The sequence below is a fragment of the Nicotiana tomentosiformis genome, chromosome 3 (assembly GCF_000390325.3).
Source record: "Nicotiana tomentosiformis chromosome 3, ASM39032v3, whole genome shotgun sequence".
Taxonomy (NCBI): Eukaryota; Viridiplantae; Streptophyta; class Magnoliopsida; order Solanales; family Solanaceae; genus Nicotiana; species Nicotiana tomentosiformis.
In genome coordinates, this window is record NC_090814.1 from 120,251,122 (window position 1) to 120,278,063 (window position 26,942).

The 26,942-nt window shown below is 35.1% G+C and overlaps 2 protein-coding genes across 6 annotated transcripts; both read right to left on the reverse strand.

Annotated features, from left to right (window-relative positions):
• Nucleotides 1–836: 836 nt before the first annotated feature.
• Nucleotides 837–5,995, reverse strand: LOC104103584 (calmodulin-binding protein 60 A-like). 3 transcript variants are annotated; one of them, XM_070197527.1, is made up of 8 exons: nucleotides 5,675–5,976; nucleotides 5,207–5,285; nucleotides 3,311–3,363; nucleotides 2,516–2,979; nucleotides 2,266–2,426; nucleotides 1,963–2,058; nucleotides 1,728–1,874; nucleotides 837–1,538 (listed from the first exon to the last, which is right to left on the reverse strand). In XM_070197527.1, exons 1-8 carry the CDS (start codon nucleotides 5,773–5,775, stop codon nucleotides 1,062–1,064), a joined length of 1,578 nt encoding a protein of 525 aa, XP_070053628.1. In that variant the 5' UTR covers nucleotides 5,776–5,976; the 3' UTR covers nucleotides 837–1,061. The 3 variants fall into 3 exon arrangements, with proteins under 3 accessions (XP_070053628.1, XP_070053629.1, XP_070053630.1); XM_070197528.1 differs by having other exon boundaries at nucleotides 1,963–2,043; nucleotides 5,675–5,970; XM_070197529.1 differs by having other exon boundaries at nucleotides 1,456–1,595; nucleotides 5,675–5,995.
• On the reverse strand, nucleotides 837–24,770 carry LOC138907180 (calmodulin-binding protein 60 A-like). Of its 3 annotated transcripts, none has more exons than XM_070197530.1 (9): nucleotides 24,652–24,763; nucleotides 23,975–24,053; nucleotides 22,890–22,942; nucleotides 22,095–22,558; nucleotides 21,845–22,005; nucleotides 21,542–21,637; nucleotides 21,307–21,453; nucleotides 20,553–21,117; nucleotides 837–959 (listed from the first exon to the last, which is right to left on the reverse strand). In XM_070197530.1, the coding sequence occupies exons 1-8, from the start codon at nucleotides 24,744–24,746 to the stop codon at nucleotides 20,641–20,643; spliced, it is 1,572 nt and encodes a 523-aa protein (XP_070053631.1). In that variant the 5' UTR covers nucleotides 24,747–24,763; the 3' UTR covers nucleotides 837–959; nucleotides 20,553–20,640. The 3 variants fall into 3 exon arrangements, with proteins under 3 accessions (XP_070053631.1, XP_070053632.1, XP_070053633.1); XM_070197531.1 differs by having other exon boundaries at nucleotides 21,542–21,622; nucleotides 24,652–24,761; XM_070197532.1 differs by lacking the exon at nucleotides 837–959 and having other exon boundaries at nucleotides 21,035–21,174; nucleotides 24,652–24,770.
• Between the last annotated feature and the right edge of the window lie 2,172 nt (nucleotides 24,771–26,942).

Here is a 26,942-nt window from a genome sequence, read left to right on the forward strand (position 1 = left end):
TCTTACCTAATGCCTCTCTTACGTTCAAAAGATTAAGCCTCAGCCATTCTTTTCGAATGCACAAACTTCTAAAGCCACATTTTCTTCGTTTTATTCGTCTGTTGTTGTCCGTCTGTTCTATTTTAATTTATTTTCAGGTTCTTCATTCATTTTGTTAGTTTATATGATTGATTTAGTGGTTAAAATTAAAAAGACTTTGAAAGAATAGAATAACGATCTGCATTTCAAGTTTTGCAGAAGTGCCACAACAAAGTACTATGCAATTGGAAATCCTCTTGAACCAAGAAGTGTATTCTAACAACAAGACAATAAAATAAATTACTTTAAGACGGGGAACACGACCCCCAAAGGATAAAGCGAAAATGGTGATAGGCTTAGATTCTAGATGATCGGAAATAAAATAAAGGAACTGCCAGGAAACTCTTTTTTCACCATAAAAAATAAAAAGAAAAAAAGAACTGTTAGACTCTATAAAATCAGAACATTCAGTGGGCGGTACATAATCAGTTCTATAAACAAGAAGGGAGGAGGAAATTACCTGATATATTTGATATAGAACATACAAATAAATGGTAGTTGAGCACTTAAAATGTGTACTAGTATTTTTCACTGTACAAAGATACTTTGTATAAAATGTTCCTCGTTACTTTGCATAAAATTTTCCTCCTATTTTGAACTGACATTCGATCTTTCGGTCATAATTTAGATGACACACTTTTCTTATTAATTAGTCTGTTAAAAAAAGAATGACACATTTCTACGATTAAAAATAATTCAACTTTAAACTATTCATTTTACTCTTAATGAAAAATTTTATAACCACACAAATATTATGGTCCTATAAAGCTTTTAACCCTTAAAAGTTCTTTATTAACAAATAATCATTAATTTTTTTAACAATTCAAACTCATCAAATAGTTCATGTTAACGCATGAACTAAAGTTATTCATACAAATCACCTTCACAGAAATTTGAAAATGAAGTAAAACCTAGGTAGCTGATCTCCACACAACAGCTAAATGGGACAGAGCGAGTTGTTCTTGTTTAGCTTATGCTTATGATCAGGAAAATTTCCGCTTCTTGGTAATACGAAGATTTTTAAGTTTAACAAACCTTTTCATGAGTAAGAACCATTTAGTTACACTAAATATCTTGGCCCAACTCTTCTTAGACTTGCCTTTGCGCATAGAGGCCACAGGATCCATGTTGCTCAAATTTGTTCCTTCTTTATGGATGACAGCTGAGTGAACATAAGGAGAATCATCAAGTTGAATATTATCAGAACTAAGAAACTTGACAATTTTCTCCAAATATTCTCCTGAATCCGAATTCATAGATGGGATCTGGTTGAAGGATCCCAGATGTAGGATATCCTTATCATTTTGCACCAAACTACTAAAATCGGTTGTAAAATGGCTAGAAGAAGTGAAAGCAAGTGACATCCCATCTGACTTTGTATGCTGCTCCGCAATTGCATAAGAAGTAGAGCATTCACCACTGACTACCCACTGGTTACTTTCAGTAGGCAAATGTGACTTCTGTGCACATTAAATTAAAGAAAATTGTCAAATTAGCAAAGTAGCTGAAATACTTCTCTGCAAAAACAAAAGCTTAAATCAGCTCACGAAATATATCCTTCTTTTTCATCACATTGAAACGGACATTTACACTGCAGGGTAATGGGTATTAGTTATGCAAGCAAAATAATTTGGTCAAAGAGTACTCACTGAAGTATTTTGAAGCTCTGAATGCTGGCAATCGTCAACCGTGGGACAGGATGATGGGGAAAATTTGGACGATGATAAGTGATGTTTAATAGAAATGCAATTTTCCCAGTTTGCAAATGCAGTTTCCACTAACTTGTGGGCAGACGCCTGTAATAAGTTCAAGATCAAAAGGAGGAATTAGAAATGGCCAACAGATGAGTAAATACATGACAATCAATGAATAGTAGATACAGACCTTTCTTCCATCAAGATTGCATGTCTTTGCATGCCTTGTAGTGATTTTCCACCGATCACCAGACATGCTTTTGCCAAGGATCTGCAGGTATGGAAACTAAAAACTCATCATTTGTATTGTATGAGTACTTCTTACTTAAATGGAAAAAAAATTACAACAGTTGTATGATATTAAGGTGCATTGCCCTAGCGTTTAGGGGCTATTGTAAACCATTAGGACATTGTATTATTTCTAAAACATGAGAGTTTGATACGGCCATTTTCAGTTTTGTGAAGTAAAGGTTCTTAGAAGAAAATTACTTACATGTTGTAGCCTCTGAGGATTGTTGTAGAGTTCAATTAGGAAATCCTCCACTGTCCTGATACCATTTTCAGTCAACCGTTTATGGAAAGGACCATTCTGTTGAATCTGTTCTAGTCTCCATATATCATCAGTTGGTAATGGAGGGTACCGCTTCTTGCTTTCTGGAACATGATATTTTCAGTTCAAAAACTTTACAAATTATAAAACTTCACATTTTTCTAATTTATTAGAGACAATATAATGTACTCACTTAAATGTTTATCCTTAACAGTGAAGTATCCTGTCAGGGCCTCTCTCACTTTAATTTCTTCAGGTAGATCTATAACCTTTGCTCCTAGCCTTACCACTTCCAATTTTCTCATATACTTTGGAGTGTGTTTGAATCTAATTTCATCAACAGAAACAATGCCTCCTTGTAACCTCAGATATGGATTTTTATGGCGCATTGATTTTCCACCTCTTTTTTGCATCATAATATAACTATTTAGTTCTTCCCCATCACCACCAAGATCTTCCTTTAGTAGAAAAATTTCAACTTGTGCTGAGGATAGAGGTCCATGTATCACAGGGAGTCCTGTAATAGCATCAACCAATTCCAATTTGGTTTCTTTGGGAAAGATACACTCTCCAGTAAATACCAGTGGAGCAATCTCGTGTGAGAACCTTAAAAGTAGACATCTTCTTTCACAAGGATGGATTTTCTTCTTGGAATTCCTGTTTTTTTATATATAAAATGCTGAAATAGCTTAACCTCATATACAACGTGAAATTGCATAAGGTAATGTAATTTTAAAGCCAATAACAAGAAGCAAGCAGTGTTCATCCTTGTAATAGGCATCAGCATAATAACAACAACAAACTCAGTAGTGGGGTCTGTGGAGGGTAAGATGTACGCAGCCTTACCCCTACCTCTGAAAGGACAGAGAGACTGTCTGCGATGCATCAGCATAATATTGGCATTAATATCAAATTATCACATTATTTTAAAAATATATATATATATAGACACAGTGATGCTATGGTAATTAAGTGTATGATTTTTCACCTGTATCGAGCAGTCAAAATTATTTCCAGGTCAGAGTGAAATTCATCCTCCACCTGGATAGATAAAATGTTGATTAAATAGTTAGGTATGGATATAATATGACAGGTATATATTCAAAGACTAGAAGATTACAAAATACAACTTTACTAAAAAAGGTATCTCTATTTCATCTTCTGAACTATAGTGTGTTTCACTTCTTATAAGTTCCAATTAAATTGCGTCGTTACTCGTGTGTTTCATTATTATCAATCTCCTGTTTGATTGCTTTATGTAAAATCACACCAGAAACTAGTGCTTGCTATTTAAGAATTAATCTATGCAACTCGTCAAAGATGTTATGATGCTCAATTGGCTAGTGGATTCTATATATGCCTGGACACGAAACCTTAGACTAAAATTAAAATTCGATCTTAAAAGAGTAAAATATAACCTTTAAGGACAACCTAGAAGAAATCTCCTGATAAAGCATGTTTAGCGAGCATTAAAAACAGTAACTTTGATTTGCCTGGACGGCGAAATTGTGGTATCTTCATAGAAGAAAATCCACTAAAAGCTCACAGGAAGCATTTTATAGAAGTAAATTCTTGTACTTCTAACCTCATTGTCATCATTTACACCATGGATATAAATATATATTCACTATGTTTACATTAATCTATTTGACTGGACACAAATTAAGACTTTTAAAACTTATGATCCTAAACATGAAGCCATAATATTTGTGTATTGAATTACTATTCTTTTGAAACTTGTGTTCTAAGATATGCCACAATATTTGCATGACTATGAAAGATTCACATTAGCAATAAAATTCAAAGTTTAAGTTAAATTATTTCAAAATTTAAAAAGGAATCGTTCTTTCTGAAATGCATTAAAAAGAAAATAGAAAATGACTCGTACCTTTTGAAACTATGCATATTCTCGGATTTTTGAGAAAGGGATGGACAACGGCGTCAGTCTATCTCAGTGTTTAGCTTTGTTAGTCAGATTCTGTAGCCAGAGACTTTGCATTCCGTGTGTGATTTTTTCTTTCTTTCATTTTTTGCGAATTCAGTCAGTGACCAAATATCCTTTATGTGGAAAGTGTCCCTTCTTTTCCTGTTCTTTACATATAATGTCCTTTTCTTCACAAAGAAAATTATCCTATTCCTTTCATTACAAATCTGCCGGAAAAGATTTCTTTCCAACCGCATATCAAAAGATCTTTGTCAATTAATTCACATGCCCACCAACCATAAATTAAATGCCATATATAGTTGCATTAAAACTCAGCAAACTCGTAGATCTGCGCACTATCGTTCACCTCATGTGCTAAGAGTTGGTATAAGTTTTTGTCCACGCAAAACTATCACTGTTTTCAAGCGAATGAGGCCTTTCAAAACATCCACCATTTCACCCTCCCTTATAATTAAAAAAAATGGAAAAAAGAAGAAGATCAAATCATCATTTTGATAGGTGTTTAGACTGGTGACACTTTCATTTTCTCCACTAATTGGTTTTCGAATCTTAAATCTTAGTGAGAGCAAATTGGAATTGATCCACAACTCCGGGTGAAACATATCAAATCTTAGGTTAGAAAGCAACTAAAAACTAACAAGCCAACGATCTACGGAAACGTTAGGTTATAAAAGCTCAAGTATATAATTAATTGTTTGCAACCAATAAAATAGAACCATAAAGCTGAAGTGGATTATCCTAAGCAAATGAACATGTACCAAGATTTTTCCAACATATATAAATACACCAAATTTAAGTGGTGAAAGAAAAACAAAACCACACCAAAGTTAAGATACCAAGTATAAATAAATAATACTGTGAAGCCCAAAGTAACAAGCTGTGCAACCAAAAAGAAAGAAAAGATGTTGTTACAAATTAAGAAGCTTAAATTGAACTCACCGGAAATGGAAACAAAGCCAGTAGAAAGGCGACCACAATCCGCCGGAGCTTACAGAGCGAGACGACGTCCCTTATTGCCCTGAGAAAAGGAAAACCAGTAAATTAAAAGAGCAGAAATGACTCAAGTCAACGTCAACGATAGTGCCATATTCAGTACTCTCAAAGCAGAAGCATCACATGCCAACTGGCCACACATGACAAATTTAATAATGGTAAAAGGTCACTAACATACGAACAATCAGTAACACACTAATAGAATCTGAAAACATAATTTTAGTACAAACATTCCTCAACACAGCTAACCAAATGAAGTAATTAACAAATCACTTCATTAATTATTTCTTTGGATTTGATAATGATATTTACGTAAATACATATATATCCAGCTCTAAGAAACTAAATAACCTGTGTGCATGTCCATTTATAATCATGTGAAAGAAGAAGTTTTGAACTGGTTAATTTACTTACCTGGTTAAAGGAGGACTAGAGTTTCTTCTTTCTGTATCTGAGTTCTTGTGTCCTTCTCCACCATTACCATCTTGATCTTCGAACAATAACATTTGTTCCATCAAATATTTGCCACCAACAAAACGAATGCTATAGTCTATGCGAGAGAATGCGTGCAGCCCACCTGAGTTATGGTTCTGTTATATAGACGGTTTTAGAGTGGTGCAAAAACAAAAGATGGTAACTTGCCTCTTTCCTAACTAGCTTAGTGAAAGACGCGTAATGGCGGCTCAGTTATCCTCCGTTAAGTCGTAACTCGTAATAGTAGGAAGCTCAATGTTTATTCTGAATAGAAACAATTACGGGGAAGTCCCCCAATCAATTTTTAACTTATAGTAATATTTTTTCTTACCAAATTTAGTTTGTATATAATTTGAAACTACTTTTCACCTATTAACATAGTATTATAGAAGGCCAAGCTTTTGATACGAGGTGTACATGATATTTTAATTGGTGTGAACATTAATATAGTGGGTGATTTTCTTAATACTTTCTTCAGGTCTTATGGTTGCTCCAGTTTCCTTTTATTTTGAAGGTGAATTTGACTTGTCAAAGGAATCAACCTTTTGGCACGTAGAGAAGCTACTTGTACAATATTTGTCTCTCTTTCACACTCTCTACTCCATAAGATAAGATTGTGGTATCTAACGGTTGTCATACCCTGGCCCTCTTGCCTCTTGGCCTTTTTGGCCCTCCTGATCAATTTGCTGATTTCCCCCCTTTTAGTTCCTAAAAATTGATATATTACAATTGTACTTTCTAATAACACGTACACACGAGAGGGAAGAGTAGCACTACTGAGTGTCAATCCTATGGATGGTTGTGAGTTAAAGAGTTTTTCCATTTAAATTGAAATTGATTTTTTATTGTTCCAAGTCACCATTTAGTTGAATCCCTAGTCAAAGTAAGCTTTGACTCTATTTTATTGGTCTACGAAAATAAAGTCCGGTAAAGAATTCTGTTGACCGGAGACAAGGTGTAAGGCATTCCCCGAGTCTTGTGGTTCTAGCACGGTCGCTATATTGACTTAAACTTGGCTTGGATTAATTTTGAATAAACTCTATTTTATTTGCTTTTCATGCTTTGCCTATGTCCGCCTTTATTGTTGATGACTTTATTAATCTTGAACTAGGACGAGTATCCCCGACCCTAGCGTACACTAACCAAGATGAGTATCTCTGACCTTAATTCGTTTATCGCACCTGAACTTGGAGCTTTCTCGGAGTTAATTAAAAGCTTTTATTTGAGAAATATTGAGTCAAGACATGTCTTCACGATCTTTCTATTTTGTTTATATCTTTATTTCGAAGCGAGTCTTCCCAACATCTGTCAAGACAAAATTAATCAACTTTATCAAACCTACTACTTTTGAGGTTAGATTTTATGGAAAAATGCTTCTTTGTACCCTAGTGGTAGTGAAACAATATATAAAAAAACTTTTGTTGGTATCAGGCCTACTTAAAGCTTTATTCTTACTATTGTTGTCATTAAATGATGAAACTAGTATTACCGAAGTATTTTAATAAAGTTATATACTTGCGCTCATGCCATAAAATTTGCCTAGCACTTTTAAAAAATACTTAACTATTTATTTATTAGTAATAAAAAGAAAACTTATTTATTGAGATTCTGCATTGTTTGGCTTATCATTTGAATTATTTTGGCAAAAACTTGTAGCTAGTCAATCCCAATGACAGTGAACTTAACAAAATAACACACTAATATACATTTAATATTCAATAAGAAAGAAAACAACATTATGCTAAAAAAAAGTTTACACATGCTCAAATGAAGAAATGAACCCTTATGTAGCAAGAGTTTCATGTATAATAAAACTTCAACTCTTGAAAGTGTTAGTCAATCTGTATTACTATAATAAATATCGAAACAGTAGTCTTTCTGAAACAGAAAACAGAAACAGAAAGTTAACAGCAACAGAATATCGAAATAATATCTGAAAGGAATAAATCGAGCCCACTGAATGCACAGTGTATTCTTAAGGAAATTATTCCCCTTAAGTACCCGAGGTGCTAGAATATTCTCCTCCAAGGATCGATTTAACTCACTAGTGTATTGATGCCAAAAACTCTGATGAATTGCGAACCACTCAATGGTTGTAAAACACATTGGAAAATTTTGTGCAGAAGAAGAAGAAGAAGATGAGAAAACTTCGTAAGGAAAGATTCTGCGATCAAACCATATTTATAGCCATTTTCTGGTACTGTGTCTGAAAAGGTTTGCAACCTTTGAGAACCATCCATGGCTGTTGGAATAGGTGGGAACATTTTACATTTGAAATATTCTAGGAAAAGGGATTTAAAATAATCCGGAAAAGAATCGGACCGGGTCGGATCGCGGGTCTTGGGTTATTCCGGGTTAATTTTTTGTTAATTAATTAAATAAATAATTGAAATAAATTTTGTCCAAAAAGATTAATCAATCAATCATTGATCAAATCCGAAGGTGAAGCCGAGCCGAGCCGAGCGAGCGACGACGACGACGGCGCTAAGCTTACTTTCTTTCCAACTCATTTAACATCAAGAGAGGTGCTTTCTCAATATAAGCACATTCATTTTTTCTTTCCATCACTAATGAGGGGCACTTGCTCTTCCAAAGCAAAATGGAGCTCACTTTACATTGCTCCAGTTTCCTTTTATTTTGAAGGTGAATTTGACTTGTCAAAGGAATCAACCTTTTGGCACGTAGAGAAGCTACTTGTACAATATTTGTCTCTCTTTCACACTCTCTACTCCATAAGATAAGATTGTGGTATCTAACGGTTGTCATACCCTGGCCCTCTTGCCTCTTGGCCTTTTTGGCCCTCCTGATCAATTTGCTGATTTTCCCCCTTTTAGTTCCTAAAAATTGATATATTACAATTGTACTTTCTAATAACACGTACACACGAGAGGGAAGAGTAGCACTACTGAGTGTCACTCCTATGGATGGTTGTGAGTTAAAGAGTTTTTCCATTTAAATTGAAATTGATTTTTCATTGTTCCAAGTCACCATTTAGTTGAATCCCTAGTCAAAGTAAGCTTTGACTCTATTTTATTGGTATACGAAAATAAAGTCCGGTAAAGAATTCTGTTGACCGAAGACAAGGTGTAAGGCATTCCCCGAGTCTTGTGGTTCTAGCACGGTCGCTATATTGACTTAAACTTGGCTTGAATTAATTTTCAATAAACTCTATTTTATTTGCTTTTCATGCTTTGCCTATGTCCGCCTTTATTGTTGATGACTTTATTAATCTTGAACTAGGACGAGTATCCCCGACCCTAGCGTACACTAACCAAGATGAGTATCTCTGACCTTAATTCGTTTATCGCACCTGAACTTGGAGCTTTCTCGGAGTTAATTAAAAGCTTTTATTTGAGAAATATTGAGTCAAGACATGTCTTCATGACTTTTCTATTTTGTTTATATCCTTATTGCGAAGCGAGTCTTCCCAACATCTGTTAAGACAAAATTAATCAACTTTATCAAACCTACTACTTTTGAGGTTAGATTTTATGGAAAAATGCTTCTTTGTACCCTAGTGGTAGTGAAACAATATATAAAAAAACTTTTGTTGGTATCAGGCCTACTTAAAGCTTTATTCTTACTATTGTTGTCATTAAATGATGAAACTAGTATTACCGAAGTATTTTAATAAAGTTATATACTTGCGCTCATGCCATAAAATTTGCCTAGCACTTTTAAAAAATACTTAACTATTTATTTATTAGTAATAAAAAGAAAACTTATTTATTGAGATTCTGCATTGTTTGGCTTATCATTTGAATTAGTTTGGCAAAAACTTGTAGCTAGTCAATCCCAATGACAGTGAACTTAACAAAATAACACACTAATATACATTTAATATTCAATAAGAAAGAAAACAACATTATGCTAAAAAAAAGTTTACACATGCTCAAAATGAAGAAATGAACCCTTATGTAGCAAGAGTTTCATGTATAATAAAACTTCAACTCTTGGAAGTGTTAGTCAATCTGTATTACTATAATAAATAACGAAACAATAATCTTTCTGAAACAGAAAATAGAAACAGAAAGTTAGCAGCAACAGGATGTCGAAATAATATCTGAAAGGAATAAATTGAGCCCACTGAATGCACACTGTGTCCTTAAGGAAATTATTCCCCTCAAGTACTCGAGGTGCTAGAATATTATCCTCCCGGGATCGATTTAACTCACTAGTGTATTGGTGCCAAAAATTCTGATGAACTGCGAACTACTTAATGGTTGTAAAACACATTGCAAAATTTTGTGCAGAAGAAGAAGAAGAAGAAGAAGAAGAAGATCGGAAAATTTCGTAAGGAAAGATTCTGGGATTAAGCCATATTTATAGCCATTTTCTGGCACTGTTTCCGAAAAGGTTTGCAACCTTTTAGAACCAGCCATGACTGTTGGAACAGGTGGGAACATTTCACGTTTGAAATATTCCGGAAAAAAAGATTTAAAATAATCCGGAAAAAGAACCGGATCGGGTCGGGTCGCGAGTCCTGAGTTATTCCGGGTTGAATTTTTGTTATTAAATTAAATTAATTAATTAAATAATTCTAAGAAATTTTGTCTAAAAAGATTAATCCGAAGCCGAGCCGAGCGAGCGAGCGAGCGACGGCGACACTTGGCTTACTTTCTTTCCAACCCATTTAATACCAAGAGAAGTGCTTTCTCAATATAAGCACATTCATTTTTCTTTCCACCACCAATTAGGGACACTTGTTCTTTTCAAAGCAAAAGGGAGCTCACTTTCCCTCCACTTTTCTTCCCTCTATTTCCCATTCACCAATCTTTAATCCTAACAATCCCTCACATGAATGGGGAATGGCTATAAGACAAAGGAATGCACGGACGAGTCTGTGATTTACATATAAGGATTAATTACATCTGGATAAGTAGGTTTCCCTTTAAACTTTCCGTAGTGAGCTTATATCGGATATACTCGGTCAATCGGTAGATTTGATATCTTTGAACCTTCGAGCTTTGTTGTATACCTAGACAACATAAGCCACACAATCTACCCTTAACCATCTATGGTTCTCAGGGTTGTGTTCGTTTCAGCCATGAATACCGCCTGGTTTCATGAGTGCTTAGAGAATGGGCCTTTACTTTCATTCCCCTTGAAGCGACTTATACTAGGGGTGTTCAAAACCGAACCGAAACCGAAAATCGAACCGAAACCGAAACCGAAGCTTAATGGCTTATTGGTATCAGGTTAACGGTTTAACGGACGGGGAACAAATTAAATTTTTTTTATTAACGACTTATCGGTTTATGGGCGGATTATTCAATTTTCTTAACGGATAATCTGTTAACCCGTTAAGAATATATATATATATATATATATAAAATTTATTTATATATATATATATATAAAATTTATTTTTATCCATATTATTGAACTCATTTACTGCTGCTGTCTAAACTTTAGAAGAAAGATTCAATTATTTATTACCAGCGTGAGAGGTTTCATAATAAACAACAGTAATACACGAATAAATAAAAAAGCAATATAAGCACGAACCAATAACTGCATAATAATTTGAATGTTTTGCAGGATGGCAACCAGCTTCTTGTTAGCATTGCTAGCAATGCCGACTACTATTATGTCTCAAAAAGAACTAATTGTCAACATCACCATAGTTCACAGTGCCACTGCACAATACATTAAGCAACAGAGAGTAAAGAGAATCACATGCAGACTTCTATGAGTACTAAGTATTTATTTGTTTATGAGACATCAAATAGTGTGCCTCGATGGAAGCCCGCCAGCATATCATCTTGATAGAGGACATGGTAGCGGACTTCGCAGCTGGATTATCGAATTGGTTAAGTTCAATCTTAACCAAGTTGTGTTTTTGTTTATTAACACTTTATCATCTTCTTAAACAGTAAGAAATCTATTCAAATGATTCTGTTGATGTATTGTGTTGTGCACTTCTCAATCCCTTACCATCCACTTAAATGTAGTATGAGAAGATAAAAGAAGTATTTGATTCTAGTAATATGGCCTCATGGTGTAATTTAGTTGATATATATGTATGAGAAATGTTGACTATATTGTTGTCTCAGGGATGTACTCTCCAACACTGTGTTGAAGTATGTTAAGTTTCAATCAACTGAAACTAAACCGATAACCGCCCGATAATAGCTAAACTGATACTAATCCGCCCGATATCTTATCGGGTGGCTAGCGGATTAATACATTTAAAAACCGATTACCGATAAGCCAAACTATTAAGAGTAAATAACCACTCAATCCGCCCGATAAGCAGCCCTAACTTATACTTCACACTCACATAGGTGATTTCTAAACATGTAATCCTATAGACACGCTATCTGGTCATATCCTGCCAGACTTAGCAAATCATTAAAAAGCTTTAAGCTTTATTGACTCATCAAAAAGCCTTAATGCTTTACCTTGATTTCTGAACATTGTCTTCATCCCGAGAATGGGTTGAGTTATTTGACAATGTTGAACCGTCATTCATAACTTTGTTTGATCTCTTTGAACCTAGATCTTGGGATCTCCGGTCTGCAAGGTAGAGTTACCACCGTGATGACTTGTCCTAGGCCTTAACCCCTTTCCCTTCGATGATGCTTCAACTGCCTCTCTAGATATACCTTTTGTATGTGGATCCGACACGTTATCTCTTGACTTTACGTAGTCAATCGTGATAATACCACTAGAGAGTAGTTTTCTAATGGTATTGTGTCTTCATTGTATATGGCGAGATTTTCCGTTATACATAACGCTCCCTTCCTTGCCTATTGCCCTTGACTATCACAATGTATACATACAGGTGCCAAAGGTTTGGGCCAAAATGGAATATCTTTCAAGAAATATCAGAGCCATCCAACTTCTTGTCTAAAGCTAAGAATTCAAATTCCATTGTAGAACAGGTGATGCACGTTTGTTTGGATGTTTTTGAAGACACTGCTCCACCCCCAATTGTGAAAATATATCCACTCATTGATTTAACTTCAGATGATCCGGTGATCCAATTTGCATCACTATATCCCGCGATCACGGAGGGATATTTGTTTTACTGCAAAGCATAATTTTGGGTATATTTCAGATATCCCAAAACTCATTTCATTGCCATCCATTGTATTTGATTGGGAGTACTGGTAAACCGACTCAGTTTGCTAATAGCACATGCTATATTTGGTCGCGTACAATTCATGATATACATCAAAGTTCCCAATACTCTTGCATAATCCGGTTGTAAGTCACTTTCACCTTCATTCTTTTGAAGTGCATAACTCACGTCAATTAGTGTCTTGGCAATCTTGAAATCCAAATACTTGAACTTATCAAGTAATTTTTCAATGTAGTGATTAATGCTAGAACTTGTGGAATCTTTTCAATTCTGATTCCTAAGATCACATCAACAACTCCTAAGTCCTTCATGTCAAATTTGCTAGCCAACATGCGCTTAGTAGCATTTATATCTACCATATTTTTGCTCATTATCAACATGTCATCAACATATAAACAAATAATGACTTCATGACCTGTAGTGTTTTTAATATAAACACATTTGTCACACTCGTTGATTTTAAGCCCACTTGCCAACATTGTTTGGTAAATATTGGCATGCCATTGTTTGTGTGCTTGTTTAAGTCCATAAAGAGACTTAACAAGTTTACACACATTCTTTTCTTTACATGGAACCACAAAACCCTCAGGTTGTTCCATATAAATTTTTTTCCTCTAATTCTCCATTTAAGAAAGCTGTCTTAACATCCATTTGATGGATTTCAAGACCATATACGGCCACCAGTGTCACTAACACCCTAATAGATGTTATCCTCGTTACTGGCGAGTAAGTGTCAATGTAATCAAGGCCTTCCTTTTGTCTATAACCTTTGACAATAAGTCTTGCCTTATATTTATCAGTAGTGCCATAATCTTTTATATTCCTTTTAAAGATCCATTTCGAACCTAAAGGCTTATTTCCTGGAGGAAGATCAACCAATTCCCATGTATGGTTATCCAAAATTGATTGAATCCCACTATTGGGTGCCTCTTTTCAAAATGCTGAATCAGGAGATGACGTAGCTTCTTTGAAAGCTTGAGGCTCATTTTCAAGCAAAAATATCACAAAATCTGGTCCAAAGGAAGTATATGTTCTTTGACGTTTACTACGCCTTGGATCTTCTTTACTTGGAGTATTTTCCTTTGGTTCTTCCCGTGGTCGTTTAGGTTTTTCACTTAACGACTCGCATTCAGTTTTATACAGATAGATTCTTTCAAAGAATTCAGCATTATCTGATTCAGTTACCGTATTAACATGAATTTCGGGATTATCAGATTTATGAACCAAAACCGACATGCTTTAATGTTTGTAGCATATCCAATGAAAACGCAATCCACAGTTTTTGGTCCGATTTTTACCCTTTTGAGTAAAAGTACTTGTAACTTTGCTAAACACCCCCACACTTTGAAATATTTCAAGTTGGATTTTCTACCTTTCCATTTTTTATACGGAATAGATTGCGTTTTACTGTGGGGCACTTTATTAGTATTCGGTTAGTTTTAAGGATAGCTTTCCCCCCACAAACTCTGCGGTAACCCGGAACTTATTAATAAAGAATTCATCATTTTCTTTGATGTCCGATTTTTCCTTTCCGCTAGATTGAGGTGTGTAGGGGCAGTAGTTTGATGAAAAATTCCATATTAAGAACATATTTCTACAAATGAAGATTCATATTCTCCACCCCTATCACTTCTAATCATTTTGATCTTTTTATTCAATTGATTCTCCACTTTATTTTTGTATTGCTTAAATGCTTCAATTGCTTCATCCTTACTATTAAACAAATATACATAACAATATCGAGTACAATCGTCAATAAAAGTTATAAAATACTTTTTTCCGCCTCGAGATGGTGTCAACTTCATATCACAAATGTCAGTATGAATTAAGTCTAAATGATTTGAATTCCTTTCAACAGACTTATAAGGATGTTTTACAAACTTAGATTCAATACATATTTGACATTTTGATTTATTACACTCGAATTTTGGCAATACTTCTAAATTAATTAATTTCAGCAAGGTTTTATAATTGACATATCCTAAACGAATATGCCATAAATTATTTGACTCCAATAAATAAGAAGAAGCTAAAATTTTATTTATACTGTCAAAAACCATTACATTGAGTTTGAAAAGGCCCTCTGTGAGGTAGCCCTTTCCAACATACATTTCATTCTTGCTTACAACAACTTTGTCAGATACAAATACACATTTGAATCTATTTTTAACAAGTAAAGAAGTAGAAACTAGATTCTTCCTAATAGTAGGAACATGAAGAACATTGTTGAGCGTTAACACCTTGACGGAAGTAATCTTCAGGAATATCTTCCCATAACCTTCAATCTTGGTTGTTGCAGTACTTTTCATGGAAAGCTCTTCTTCGGGACCAACAGTAGAGTAAGTCGCAAATGCTTCTTTGACAGCACAAACATGTCGAATGGCTCCAGAGTCAATCCACCATTTCTTCGAATTTCCAACTAAGTTGCATTCTTAAAGCGTTGCACACAGATCATCAATGTCATCATTCTTCTCCATTATGTTGGCCTATCCCTTTTTCTTATCCTTTTACGGGAGACTACAATCAGAGGCTTTGTGACCATCTTTTCTGCAATTGTAGCAGTTGCCCTTGAACTTTTTCTTGTTATGCTCCTTAGTCTATCCAGAAGACCTCTTCCTCTTCTTACCTTTTGGAGTAGTCTCCTCAATGATATTAGCTCCCATAATCGTTGAATTTTGACGAGACTTCTTCTCGGCTGCTTTGTTGTCTTCCTCAATCTTGAGACGAATCACAAGATCTTCCAACTTCATTTCTTTGTGCTTGTGCTTAAGATAGTTTTTGAAATCTCTCCACGAATGAGGCAATTTTTCAATCATTGCATCCACTTGAAATGCTTCATTCACGACCATACCTTCAGCAATAAGATCGTGAAAAATAAGTTGAAACTCTTGAACTTGGGTTCCAAAGGTTTTGTTGTCTATTATTTTATAGTCTAGAAACTTGGCAACCACAAACTTCTTCAAGCATGCATCTTCAGTCTTGTACTTCTTCTCAAGTGCGTCCTATAACACTTTAGACGTATTCATAGCACTGTAGACACTGTACAAGTCATCCTCCAAAGCACTTAGGATATAGCCTTTGCAAAAAAATCAGCATATTTTCATGCCTCAACAATCATAAATTTCTCGTTGTCTGGTATGTCCGCGGCAGACACTGAAGGTTCTTCACTGGTGAACTTCTGCATACCAAGCGTGGTAAGCCAGAAAAACACCCTTTGCTGCCATCCTTTGAAGTTGGCTCCAGAAAATTTCCCCGGTTTCTCGGCCGGTGGATCATCAGTTTGTTTTGTTGCCGCAACAGTCGCAGAAGGATTTTCATTATCAATTGCCATTTCTCACTGTCAACAACAAAAGAATTCAATTAATGGCAAAAAATAGAATAGTAAACAATATTGTAATTAACGATAAATAGTACGTTTAATAAATAAAAACAAAAGTTTTTATATACTGTTTCACAGAAAACGATGAAGTTTTATGTTCTTCAAATCGTTTCTGAATTTTAATACTCTGATGAAGTTTTTATATCTTCAAATCAGAATAGAAAAATTCAGAAGGAGTAGAAAACCACACAAGTTTTAATCTCCAAAACCAGAATACTGATTACAATAAAATAATTTCCTTAGGATTGTTGGTTGATCTGTATTACTATAATAAATAATGAAACAGTAATATTTCTGAAATAGAAAACAAAAACAGAAAGTTAGCAATAACAGAATATCGAAATAATATCTGAAAGGAATAAATCGAGCCCACTGAATGCACAGTGTATTCTTAAGGAAATTATTCTCCTTAAGTACCCGAGGTGCTAGAATATTCTCCTCCCAGGATCGATTTAGCTCACTAGTGTATTGATGCCAAAAACTCTGATGAATTGCGAACCACTCAATGGTTGTAAAACACATTGAAAAATTTTGTGCAGAAGAAGAAGAAGAAGATGAGAAAATTTCGTAAGGAAAGATTCTGCGATCAAACCATATTTATAGCCATTTTCTGGTACTGTGTCTGAAAAGGTTTGCAACCTTTCAGAACCAGCCATGGCTGTTGGAACAGGTGGGAACATTTCACGTTTGAAATATTCTAGGAAAAGGGATTTAAAATAATCCGGGAAAGAATCGGACCGGGTCAGGTCGCGGGTCCTGGGTTATTCCAGGTTGATTTTTTGTTAATTAATTAAATAAATAATTGAAAGAAATTTTGTCCAAAAAGATTAATCAATCAATCGTTGACCACATCCGAAGCCGAGCCGAGCGAGCGACAACGACGATGACGCGAGACTTACTTTCTTTCCAACCCATTTAACACCAAGAGATGTGATTTCTCAATATAAGCACATTCATTTTTTCTTTCCACCACTAATGAAAGACACTTGCTCTTCCAAAGCAAAAGGGAGCTCACTTTTCCATCCACTTTTCTTCCCTCAATTTCCCATTCACCAATCTTTAATCTGAAGGGAAAGTGTGCTACACTAACATGTACTTTAATAGAATACTTTTTTTTATTTCTTTATTTTAACTCAATATCCTACTGCAATCCCACAACTTTACATGCACGAAAATACTCCTACAACTAAACCATGAATTTGAATGTTATAAAAATAAACTTTCTCATAGCTACATAATTCATTTTAATATAAACATCTTCTAAAAAACTAATGAAGGCAAATATAATCATTCCATGTATAGCTTTCTTAAAGAAATGCTTACTCCACTTTTAAAACTCAATGCACTTAACCAGAAGTTCGTGTAGATTATCCAGAAGCACCTAGATCTGCACACGAAATGCAAGGTATAGTGTGAGTACAACCAAATCAATAAGTAACAAAACTAGATATTGGACTAAAAATAGTGACGAGCATCACAGTACAATTCACTTTACAAACAATATAATACAGAGAAATAGGCATGCTTCCAAGTTTGACATTTAAAACCAAAATAGTTAATTTGTATCAAGGTCAATTGAAACATGATATAGAATCTTTCAGAAATTTCATGGTAGTAAAATATATATATATATATATATATATATATATATATATATATATATATATATATATATATATATATATATATATATATACCAGCCGAAGCACAATAGTAATTAAATCAAGTGCACATACTCAGAGTAACAGTCACTCAGTCCTCCCATTCGCTCCAACCTCACAGTCACGCATTCCTCACAATCGCTCATTTCTCTCAGACACTCAGCACTCGCGCTCGAAACTCGCATTTGCGCTCGACACTCGCACTCGCGCTCACTGGGGGTGTACAGACTCCGGAGGAGCTCCTTCAGCCCAAGCGCTATAACAAGCCAATCATGGAATAAATCAATAAAACATGATGCGGCGTGCAACCTGCTCCCATAAATATCCTCACAATCAGGCACTCGGCCTCACTCAATCATCAATCTCTCCAATCTCTCGGGCTCTCAATAATCATGATAATCAACCCAAACAGTGATAATATAATGTGTCAATAAAGAACAATAAAAACTGAGCTATAATATGAAGTAAAACAGTGACTGAGTGCAAAACATCAATTTAGCAGATAATTCAACATGTAACACGATCTTTGTGGGTCCATACAATGCCAACACATAGCCTAAACATGATTTGCAGTTCAATTTCTATAATACATGGAGAATATACGGGTAACATCAAATAAATCAACTATACTATCCAATGGAATTGACCAATCACAATTTCTATTGTGCACGCCCACACGCATGTCACCTGGCGTGTGAGTCACCTCAAAACCAATCATATGACACATAGTATGGGATTTCATACCCTCGCGACCAAATTTAGAACTGTTACTTACCTCAATCCATACAAATTCTCTATTCCAATAAGCCATTGCCTCGCGAGTCGACCCCCGAATGACTTGAATCTAGTCACAATTAATTCGATACATTCAACACAAATTATAGAAATCAATTCCATAATTAAAGTAAAATTTTGCCATTTCAAGCCAAAATCAACTACGGACTTCCAAATAATTATCCAGACACACTCCTAAGTCTAAAATCATCATACGTAACTATTGGAATCATCAAAACTCTATTATGGAGTCGTTTACATATAAATCAACATCCGATTAACCTTTTCAACTTAAGTTTTTATCCTATAGATTAAGTGTCTCAATTCGTTCCGGACCCGAACCAACTATCCCAATAAGTCACATAACAACTGTAAAGCAAAAAATGAGCAGTAAATGGGGGACAAGACTGTAATACTCAAAACGACATGCCAGGTCGTTACATTTTCCCCCTCTTAAACAAACATTCATCCTCGAACGGGTTTAGAATCATACCTGGAGTCTCAAATAGGTGTGGATATTTGCTCCTAATCTCCCACTTAGTCTCTCAAGTAGCTTCTCCGACTGACTGGCCTTTCCACTGCACTTTCACTAAAGATATATTCTTTGACCTCAACTTTCGAACATGCCGGTTCAAAATAGCCACCCGCTCCACATCATAAGTCAAATCACCATCCAACTGAACCGTACTGAAGTCCAATACAGGAGACGGGTCTCCGACATACTTCCGGAGCATGGATACATGGAACACTAGATGAACACCCGATAGGATAGGCGGGAATGCAAGTTCATAAGCCACCTCTCTAATTCTTTAAGTATTTCAAAAGGCCCAATATACTGAGGGCTCAAATTGCCCTTCTTCCCGAACCTCATAACACCCCTCTTAGGAGAAAATCAGAGTAGTACCTTTTCTCCTACCATGTAAGCAACATCGCGAACCTTCCGGTTAGCATAACTCTTATGTCTAGATTGCGCCATGTGAAGTCGATCCTGAATCAATTTAACCTTCTCCAAAGCATCATGAACTAAATCAGTACCGAATAGCCTAGCCTCACCCGGCTCAAACCAACCCACCGAAGACCGACACCGTCTCCCATACAAAGCCTCATACGGGGCCATCTGAATGCTCGATTGGTAGCTGTTATTGTAGGCAAACGATGCAAGCGGCAAAACTGATCCCAAACTGTGAAAGTTTTCATCCTTGAGACTAAGTGTCTTAATTCGTTCCGAAACCTCACTGGACCCGAACCAACTACCCCAACAAGTCACATAACAACTGTAAAACACAAAATGAGCAGTAAATGAGGGAACGAGCCTGTAATACTCAAAACGACCTGCTCGTTACAGAATACGACCCCCAAAGGATTGAGCAAAAATGGTGATGGGCTTAGATTCTCGATGATCAGAAATAAAATAAAGGAAATGCCAGGAAACTCTTTTTTCACCATAAAAAATAAAAAGAAAAAAAGAACTGTTAGAATCTATAAAATCAGAACATTCAGTCGGCGGTACATAATCAGTTCTATAAAAAAGAAGGGAGGAGGAAATCACTTGATATATTTGATATAGAACATACAAATAAATGGTAGTTGAGCACTTAAATGTGTACTAGTATTTTTCACTGTACAAAGATACTTTGTATAAAATGTTTCTCCTATTTTGAACTGACATTCGATCTTTCGGTCATATTTTAGATGTCATATTTTTCTTATTAATTAGTCCGTTCAAAAAAGAATGATAGACTTCTACGATTGAAAATAATTCAACTTTAAACTCTTCATTTTACCCTTAATGAGAAGTTTTATAACCACACAAATATTATTGTCCTATAAAGCTTTTAATCCTTAAACTTTTAAGTTCTTTATTAACAAATATTTTTTTAACAATTCAAACTAACTAAAGTTATTCATACAAATCACAAAATTATTCATTCACCTAGCTAGCTGATCTCCACACAACAGTTAAATGGGACAGAGCGAGTTGTTCTTGTTTAGCTTATGCTTATGATCAGGAAAATTTCCGCTTCTTGGTAATACGAAGATTTTTAAGTTTAACAAACCTTTTCATGAGTAAGAACCATTTAGTTACACTAAATATCTTGGCCCAACTCTTCTTAGACTTGCCTTTGCGCATAGAGGCCACAGGATCCATGTTGCTCAAATTTGTTCCTTCTTTATGGATGACAGCTGAGTGAACATAAGGAGAATCATCAAGTTGAATATTATCAGAACTAAGAAACTTGACAATTTTCTCCAAATATTCTCCTGAATCCGAATTCATAGATGGGATCTGGTTGAAGGATCCCAGATGTAGGATATCCTTATCATTTTGCACCAAACTACTAAAATCGGTTGTAAAATGGCTAGAAGAAGTGAAAGCAAGTGACATCCCATCTGACTTTGTATGCTGCTCCGCAATTGCATAAGAAGTAGAGCATTCACCACTGACTACCCACTGGTTACTTTCAGTAGGCAAATGTGACTTCTGTGCACATTAAATTAAAGAAAATTGTCAAATTAGCAAAGTAGCTGAAATACTTCTCTGCAAAAACAAAAGCTTAAATCAGCTCACGAAATATATCCTTCTTTTTCATCACATTGAAACGGACATTTACACTGCAGGGTAATGGGTATTAGTTATGCAAGCAAAATAATTTGGTCAAAGAGTACTCACTGAAGTATTTTGAAGCTCTGAATGCTGGCAATCGTCAACCGTGGGACAGGATGATGGGGAAAATTTGGACGATGATAAGTGATGTTTAATAGAAATGCAATTTTCCCAGTTTGCAAATGCAGTTTCCACTAACTTGTGGGCAGACGCCTGTAATAAGTTCAAGATCAAAAGGAGGAATTAGAAATGGCCAACAGATGAGTAAATACATGACAATCAATGAATAGTAGATACAGACCTTTCTTCCATCAAGATTGCATGTCTTTGCATGCCTTGTAGTGATTTTCCACCGATCACCAGACATGCTTTTGCCAAGGATCTGCAGGTATGGAAACTAAAAACTCATCATTTGTATTGTATGAGTACTTCTTACTTAAATGGAAAAAAAATTACAACAGTTGTATGATATTAAGGTGCATTGCCCTAGCGTTTAGGGGCTATTGTAAACCATTAGGACATTGTATTATTTCTAAAACATGAGAGTTTGATACGGCCATTTTCAGTTTTGTGAAGTAAAGGTTCTTAGAAGAAAATTACTTACATGTTGTAGCCTCTGAGGATTGTTGTAGAGTTCAATTAGGAAATCCTCCACTGTCCTGATACCATTTTCAGTCAACCGTTTATGGAAAGGACCATTCTGTTGAATCTGTTCTAGTCTCCATATATCATCAGTTGGTAATGGAGGGTACCGCTTCTTGCTTTCTGGAACATGATATTTTCAGTTCAAAAACTTTACAAATTATAAAACTTCACATTTTTCTAATTTATTAGAGACAATATAATGTACTCACTTAAATGTTTATCCTTAACAGTGAAGTATCCTGTCAGGGCCTCTCTCACTTTAATTTCTTCAGGTAGATCTATAACCTTTGCTCCTAGCCTTACCACTTCCAATTTTCTCATATACTTTGGAGTGTGTTTGAATCTAATTTCATCAACAGAAACAATGCCTCCTTGTAACCTCAGATATGGATTTTTATGGCGCATTGATTTTCCACCTCTTTTTTGCATCATAATATAACTATTTAGTTCTTCCCCATCACCACCAAGATCTTCCTTTAGTAGAAAAATTTCAACTTGTGCTGAGGATAGAGGTCCATGTATCACAGGGAGTCCTGTAATAGCATCAACCAATTCCAATTTGGTTTCTTTGGGAAAGATACACTCTCCAGTAAATACCAGTGGAGCAATCTCGTGTGAGAACCTTAAAAGTAGACATCTTCTTTCACAAGGATGGATTTTCTTCTTGGAATTCCTGTTTTTTTATATATAAAATGCTGAAATAGCTTAACCTCATATACAACGTGAAATTGCATAAGGTAATGTAATTTTAAAGCCAATAACAAGAAGCAAGCAGTGTTCATCCTTGTAATAGGCATCAGCATAATAACAACAACAAACTCAGTAGTGGGGTCTGTGGAGGGTAAGATGTACGCAGCCTTACCCCTACCTCTGAAAGGACAGAGAGACTGTCTGCGATGCATCAGCATAATATTGGCATTAATATCAAATTATCACATTATTTTAAAAATATATATATATATAGACACAGTGATGCTATGGTAATTAAGTGTATGATTTTTCACCTGTATCGAGCAGTCAAAATTATTTCCAGGTCAGAGTGAAATTCATCCTCCACCTGGATAGATAAAATGTTGATTAAATAGTTAGGTAATAATGGTATGAAGTGACAGGTATATATTCAAACACTAGAAGATTACAAAATTCAACTTGGTCAAAAAGGGATCTTCTGTTTATCTTTTGAACTATAATGGGTTTCAATTCTTATATGGGTTTCAACTTCGGCTAGTACTTGCTATTTAAGAATAGATCTGTCGAACTCTTCAAATAAGTCTGATGCTCAATTGGCAAGTGGATATTCCGTGCCTGGACACGATACTATAGACTAGAATTCGATCTTGAAAGAGGAAATAATAGCCTTTTGTCTTGATGTTTTTTTGGTCTGGGCTTATAAAGACTCTCCTACAACCTTGAATAAATAACCTGATGAAGCATGTTATAAACTTGACGACGTACATAACCCTTCGGGGTTGTCCAGTTGATTTGGAGTGGGATCGAATTCACCCTCAATGCCTTCTGGGTTGAGCCTGTCGCACATGACTTGCCTAGTGCGATTTATATACGCTGTGTGATTTGCAGGCTATTGCACATGAGGTTTACCCGGTGCGCATAGAGTCCTCGCCCAAATGGTAGAGGATGTGATCGACACCAACTTTATTGTGGTGTCTTCAAAGAAGTAAAACCACTAAAAGCTCACAGGAAGCATTAAAAAAAAGTGAAAAGTGAATTCTTGTGCTTCTAATTACCTCATTGTCATCGTTTACACCAGGGGTGGCAAACGGGATACCATTTACGGAAACGTTATAAGGTTATAAATTAGCGAAAGCATATAATTATGATTTGCTGACAAAAAAATCATAAAGCGAAGTCCAAAACGGGATTATCCTAAGAAAATGAACATGTTATAATAGCAGTAGATTCCCTACATAACTACACCAAATTTGTACAAATGGTGAAAGAAGAAAAAACACACCAAAGTCAGCAAGTAATATAAATAATAGTTGAACGCCAAATCAAAGTAAAAGGATGTGCTACCAAAAAGAAAGAAAATACATAGTTACTAGAATTAATAGCAATTTAACTCACTCACCAGAAACGGAAACACAGCTAGTAGAAAGGCCGCCACGATCCGCCGGAGCTTGCAGAGAGAAACGACATCCCTTATCACCCTGAAAATTAAAGAGAGAAACCAACAAAAGACCAGAGAAATGACTTAAGTCAACGTCAACGATAATGCTATATTCAATACTACTACCAAAGCCGTAGCCGGAGCCCTCCACTTCCAACCAAGAGATTGTGAGTTCGAATCACTCCAATAGCAAGGTGAAAAATTCTTGGAGGGAGGGAGCTGATGGTCTATCGGAAACAGCCTCTCTACCCAGGAGAGGGATAAAGTCTGCGTACACACTACCCTTCTCAAACTCCACTATTAAAATTATATTGGGTTATTGTTGTTGTATATGATCAGAAGCATCACATGCCTACTGACCGCGGGTCACACATGACAAATATAATAATGGCAGAGGTCATCAGTCATCAGTCATCACTAACGTACGAACTATAAATAACGCTAATATATAGAATATGAAAACTTTTTTGTCCAAGCATGCCTAACCAAATTAAGCACCAACTCACTTCATTTATTCTTTCCTTGGAGTTGATAATAAAATCGACGTACGTAGATATATATCCAGCTCTTTGAATTAATTAACCTGTATTTCAACTTATAATGTGAAAGAATTACAAGTTTTGAACGGGTTAATTTACCTGGTAAAAGGTGGCCTAGAGTTGCTTGTTTCGCTCTTGTAATTTCCTTCTTCTCTACGAATATTACCATCTTCGAACACTAAGATTTGTTCCATCAACTCTTTCCCAAAAAAGAACCAACAAAACGAATGCTATAATCTATGCCAGATAATGCGTGCAGGCCATCTGAGATATGGTTCTTTTTATATTGACGGTTTTAGAATGGTGCCAAAATAAAAAAAAAAAAATGGGTGCCAAAAAATAAATTACGTGCCTCTTTCCTATCTAGCTTTGTGAAAGACGCGTAATGACGGCCCAATTTTCCTCCCTTAAAGTCGTAATAGTAGGAAGCTCAGTGGCAAAAATGCTTATTGTGAGTTACTCTTTTCATTTTCGTTTTTCAAAATTAATAATCATATGATAAGAGGCTTCATATGCCTTCCTAGGTGCAAATCACAACTTTTGGGGAGTATGAATAGTTTACTTGTGCAACCGGATTTAAATAGTCATTCAAATAATTTACTAAATTTGAAAAAAATAAAAGTGCTAATAAAGAAGGCCAAGCTTTAGATACGAGGTGTTAATCGCCCCCCCATGATATTTTAGTTGGTGTGAACATTAATATAATGGTTGATTTTTTAATATTTTCTTCATGTCTTATGGTTAGGGGTGTGCATGGACTGTATTGGTTCGAATTTTAAAATCAAACCAACTATATCAGTTTGGATTGGTTCGGTTTTGTCGGATTTTGTTGGGTTTTCAGATTTTTTGTTACATGAATATTATTTCAATCTTACTTTATTAAAGTTATAGATAAAGTCTTGATAAGTGAATATATGTTTACTGAAAATTTTAAAAAAATAAACAAACATATGATCTATTAAAGTATTCTTATGGAAAATATTTTTTTAGTAACACATGATAGTTTACTGAGCTGATTGGATGGTTAAATTGTTCTAACTCATAAGTCATTATTTATTTTAGTTTGTCAATATTTTAGTATTAAATTAGTTCCATTGTATGAGTACGTCTGATTTATGACATGTAATCCAATCGATGTCGGACACTCTAACCTTTTGACTTTTAATTACTGTAAATACGGAATTAAATATATTGTCTAGTTTGACAAAAGATTCACTTATGGCTACATATATATCTCACACTGTAATTAAAGTTTCTAATTTTCGTACGACACTCTTTTAAAATGGTTCTCGATGCTTTACGTGATATATTATGGACAAAGAGGCAGACTGAGGGAGTATTAACCCCACCTAAGTAGGTGAATGATACCATAACTACAAAAAAAAAAATAGCCTATTTGTGGAGGGTATTTTTACGTTTTGCGGCGGTCAGCGACCCTCATTAATTGATGTTGCTGCGGTCTTCAAAACCCCAGCTGTAAGATTCGCCGCTATCATTTTGTGGCAGTTTTTTACAGTCCGCCATAACCATTTAATGGAGGTTATTTTCCGGCGGTTTAACCCCCACAGACTAAAATTATATAGCATTTACTATGCCAAATGTAAATTATGTTCTCTGATTGTACAAATCTCTGGGCTGTCCCTTGGTCAAGTATTTGGGCAGTGGGTACATAAACCATATAACTATAGTTGGAACAAAACTTTAATAAGCAAATGTGTAAGTTAAATATACGAACAAATCTTCTTTTGCTTAGAATAAATTTTTGCAGTATAAGTTACAGTTAACGAATTCTCTGATGATCATTGATTTCATTGATTGTAAACCTTCGTTTCCATTGCTATTACAAATTTTTCAGCGCAAGAGACAAAAGAAGAAGATTTTCAGCTTGTTTTGTCTTCAACAGAAATTTTTCTAGCTTAACTACCCAATACTATAATAATTACAGGAGTTTTGAAGTAGAGGAAAAAACCTCCTTCTTCTATAATAAAAAAGGAACAGAGATAACCTAAATCAAATCGCGTGCAAAAACTACTAAAATTGGAGCAGAGAGAACCAAAATTAAATCATGTACAGAAACTACTGAAATTCGGATATTACGAAAACATAATAAAAACCCTAATTTGACCTTTCAACAGATTAGGAAGGAGAGGACAGAGAGCTCCAATTCGAGTTGTACCTTTTGCTAGGAGATTCAGCTACAAGCACACTTCAAAAGCAATTGCTGAAATTCACATTACACAATTAAAATCGCACAGATATCAAACTTAGAGGAATTAAAATCGGATATAAAAATCGCACAGATAAATTACTTAAAATAATGATAATTCAAATAATGGGAGATTAAAGAGAGAAGGAGAACTTGCCATTTCAGAAGAGAGAAAGAATTTCTC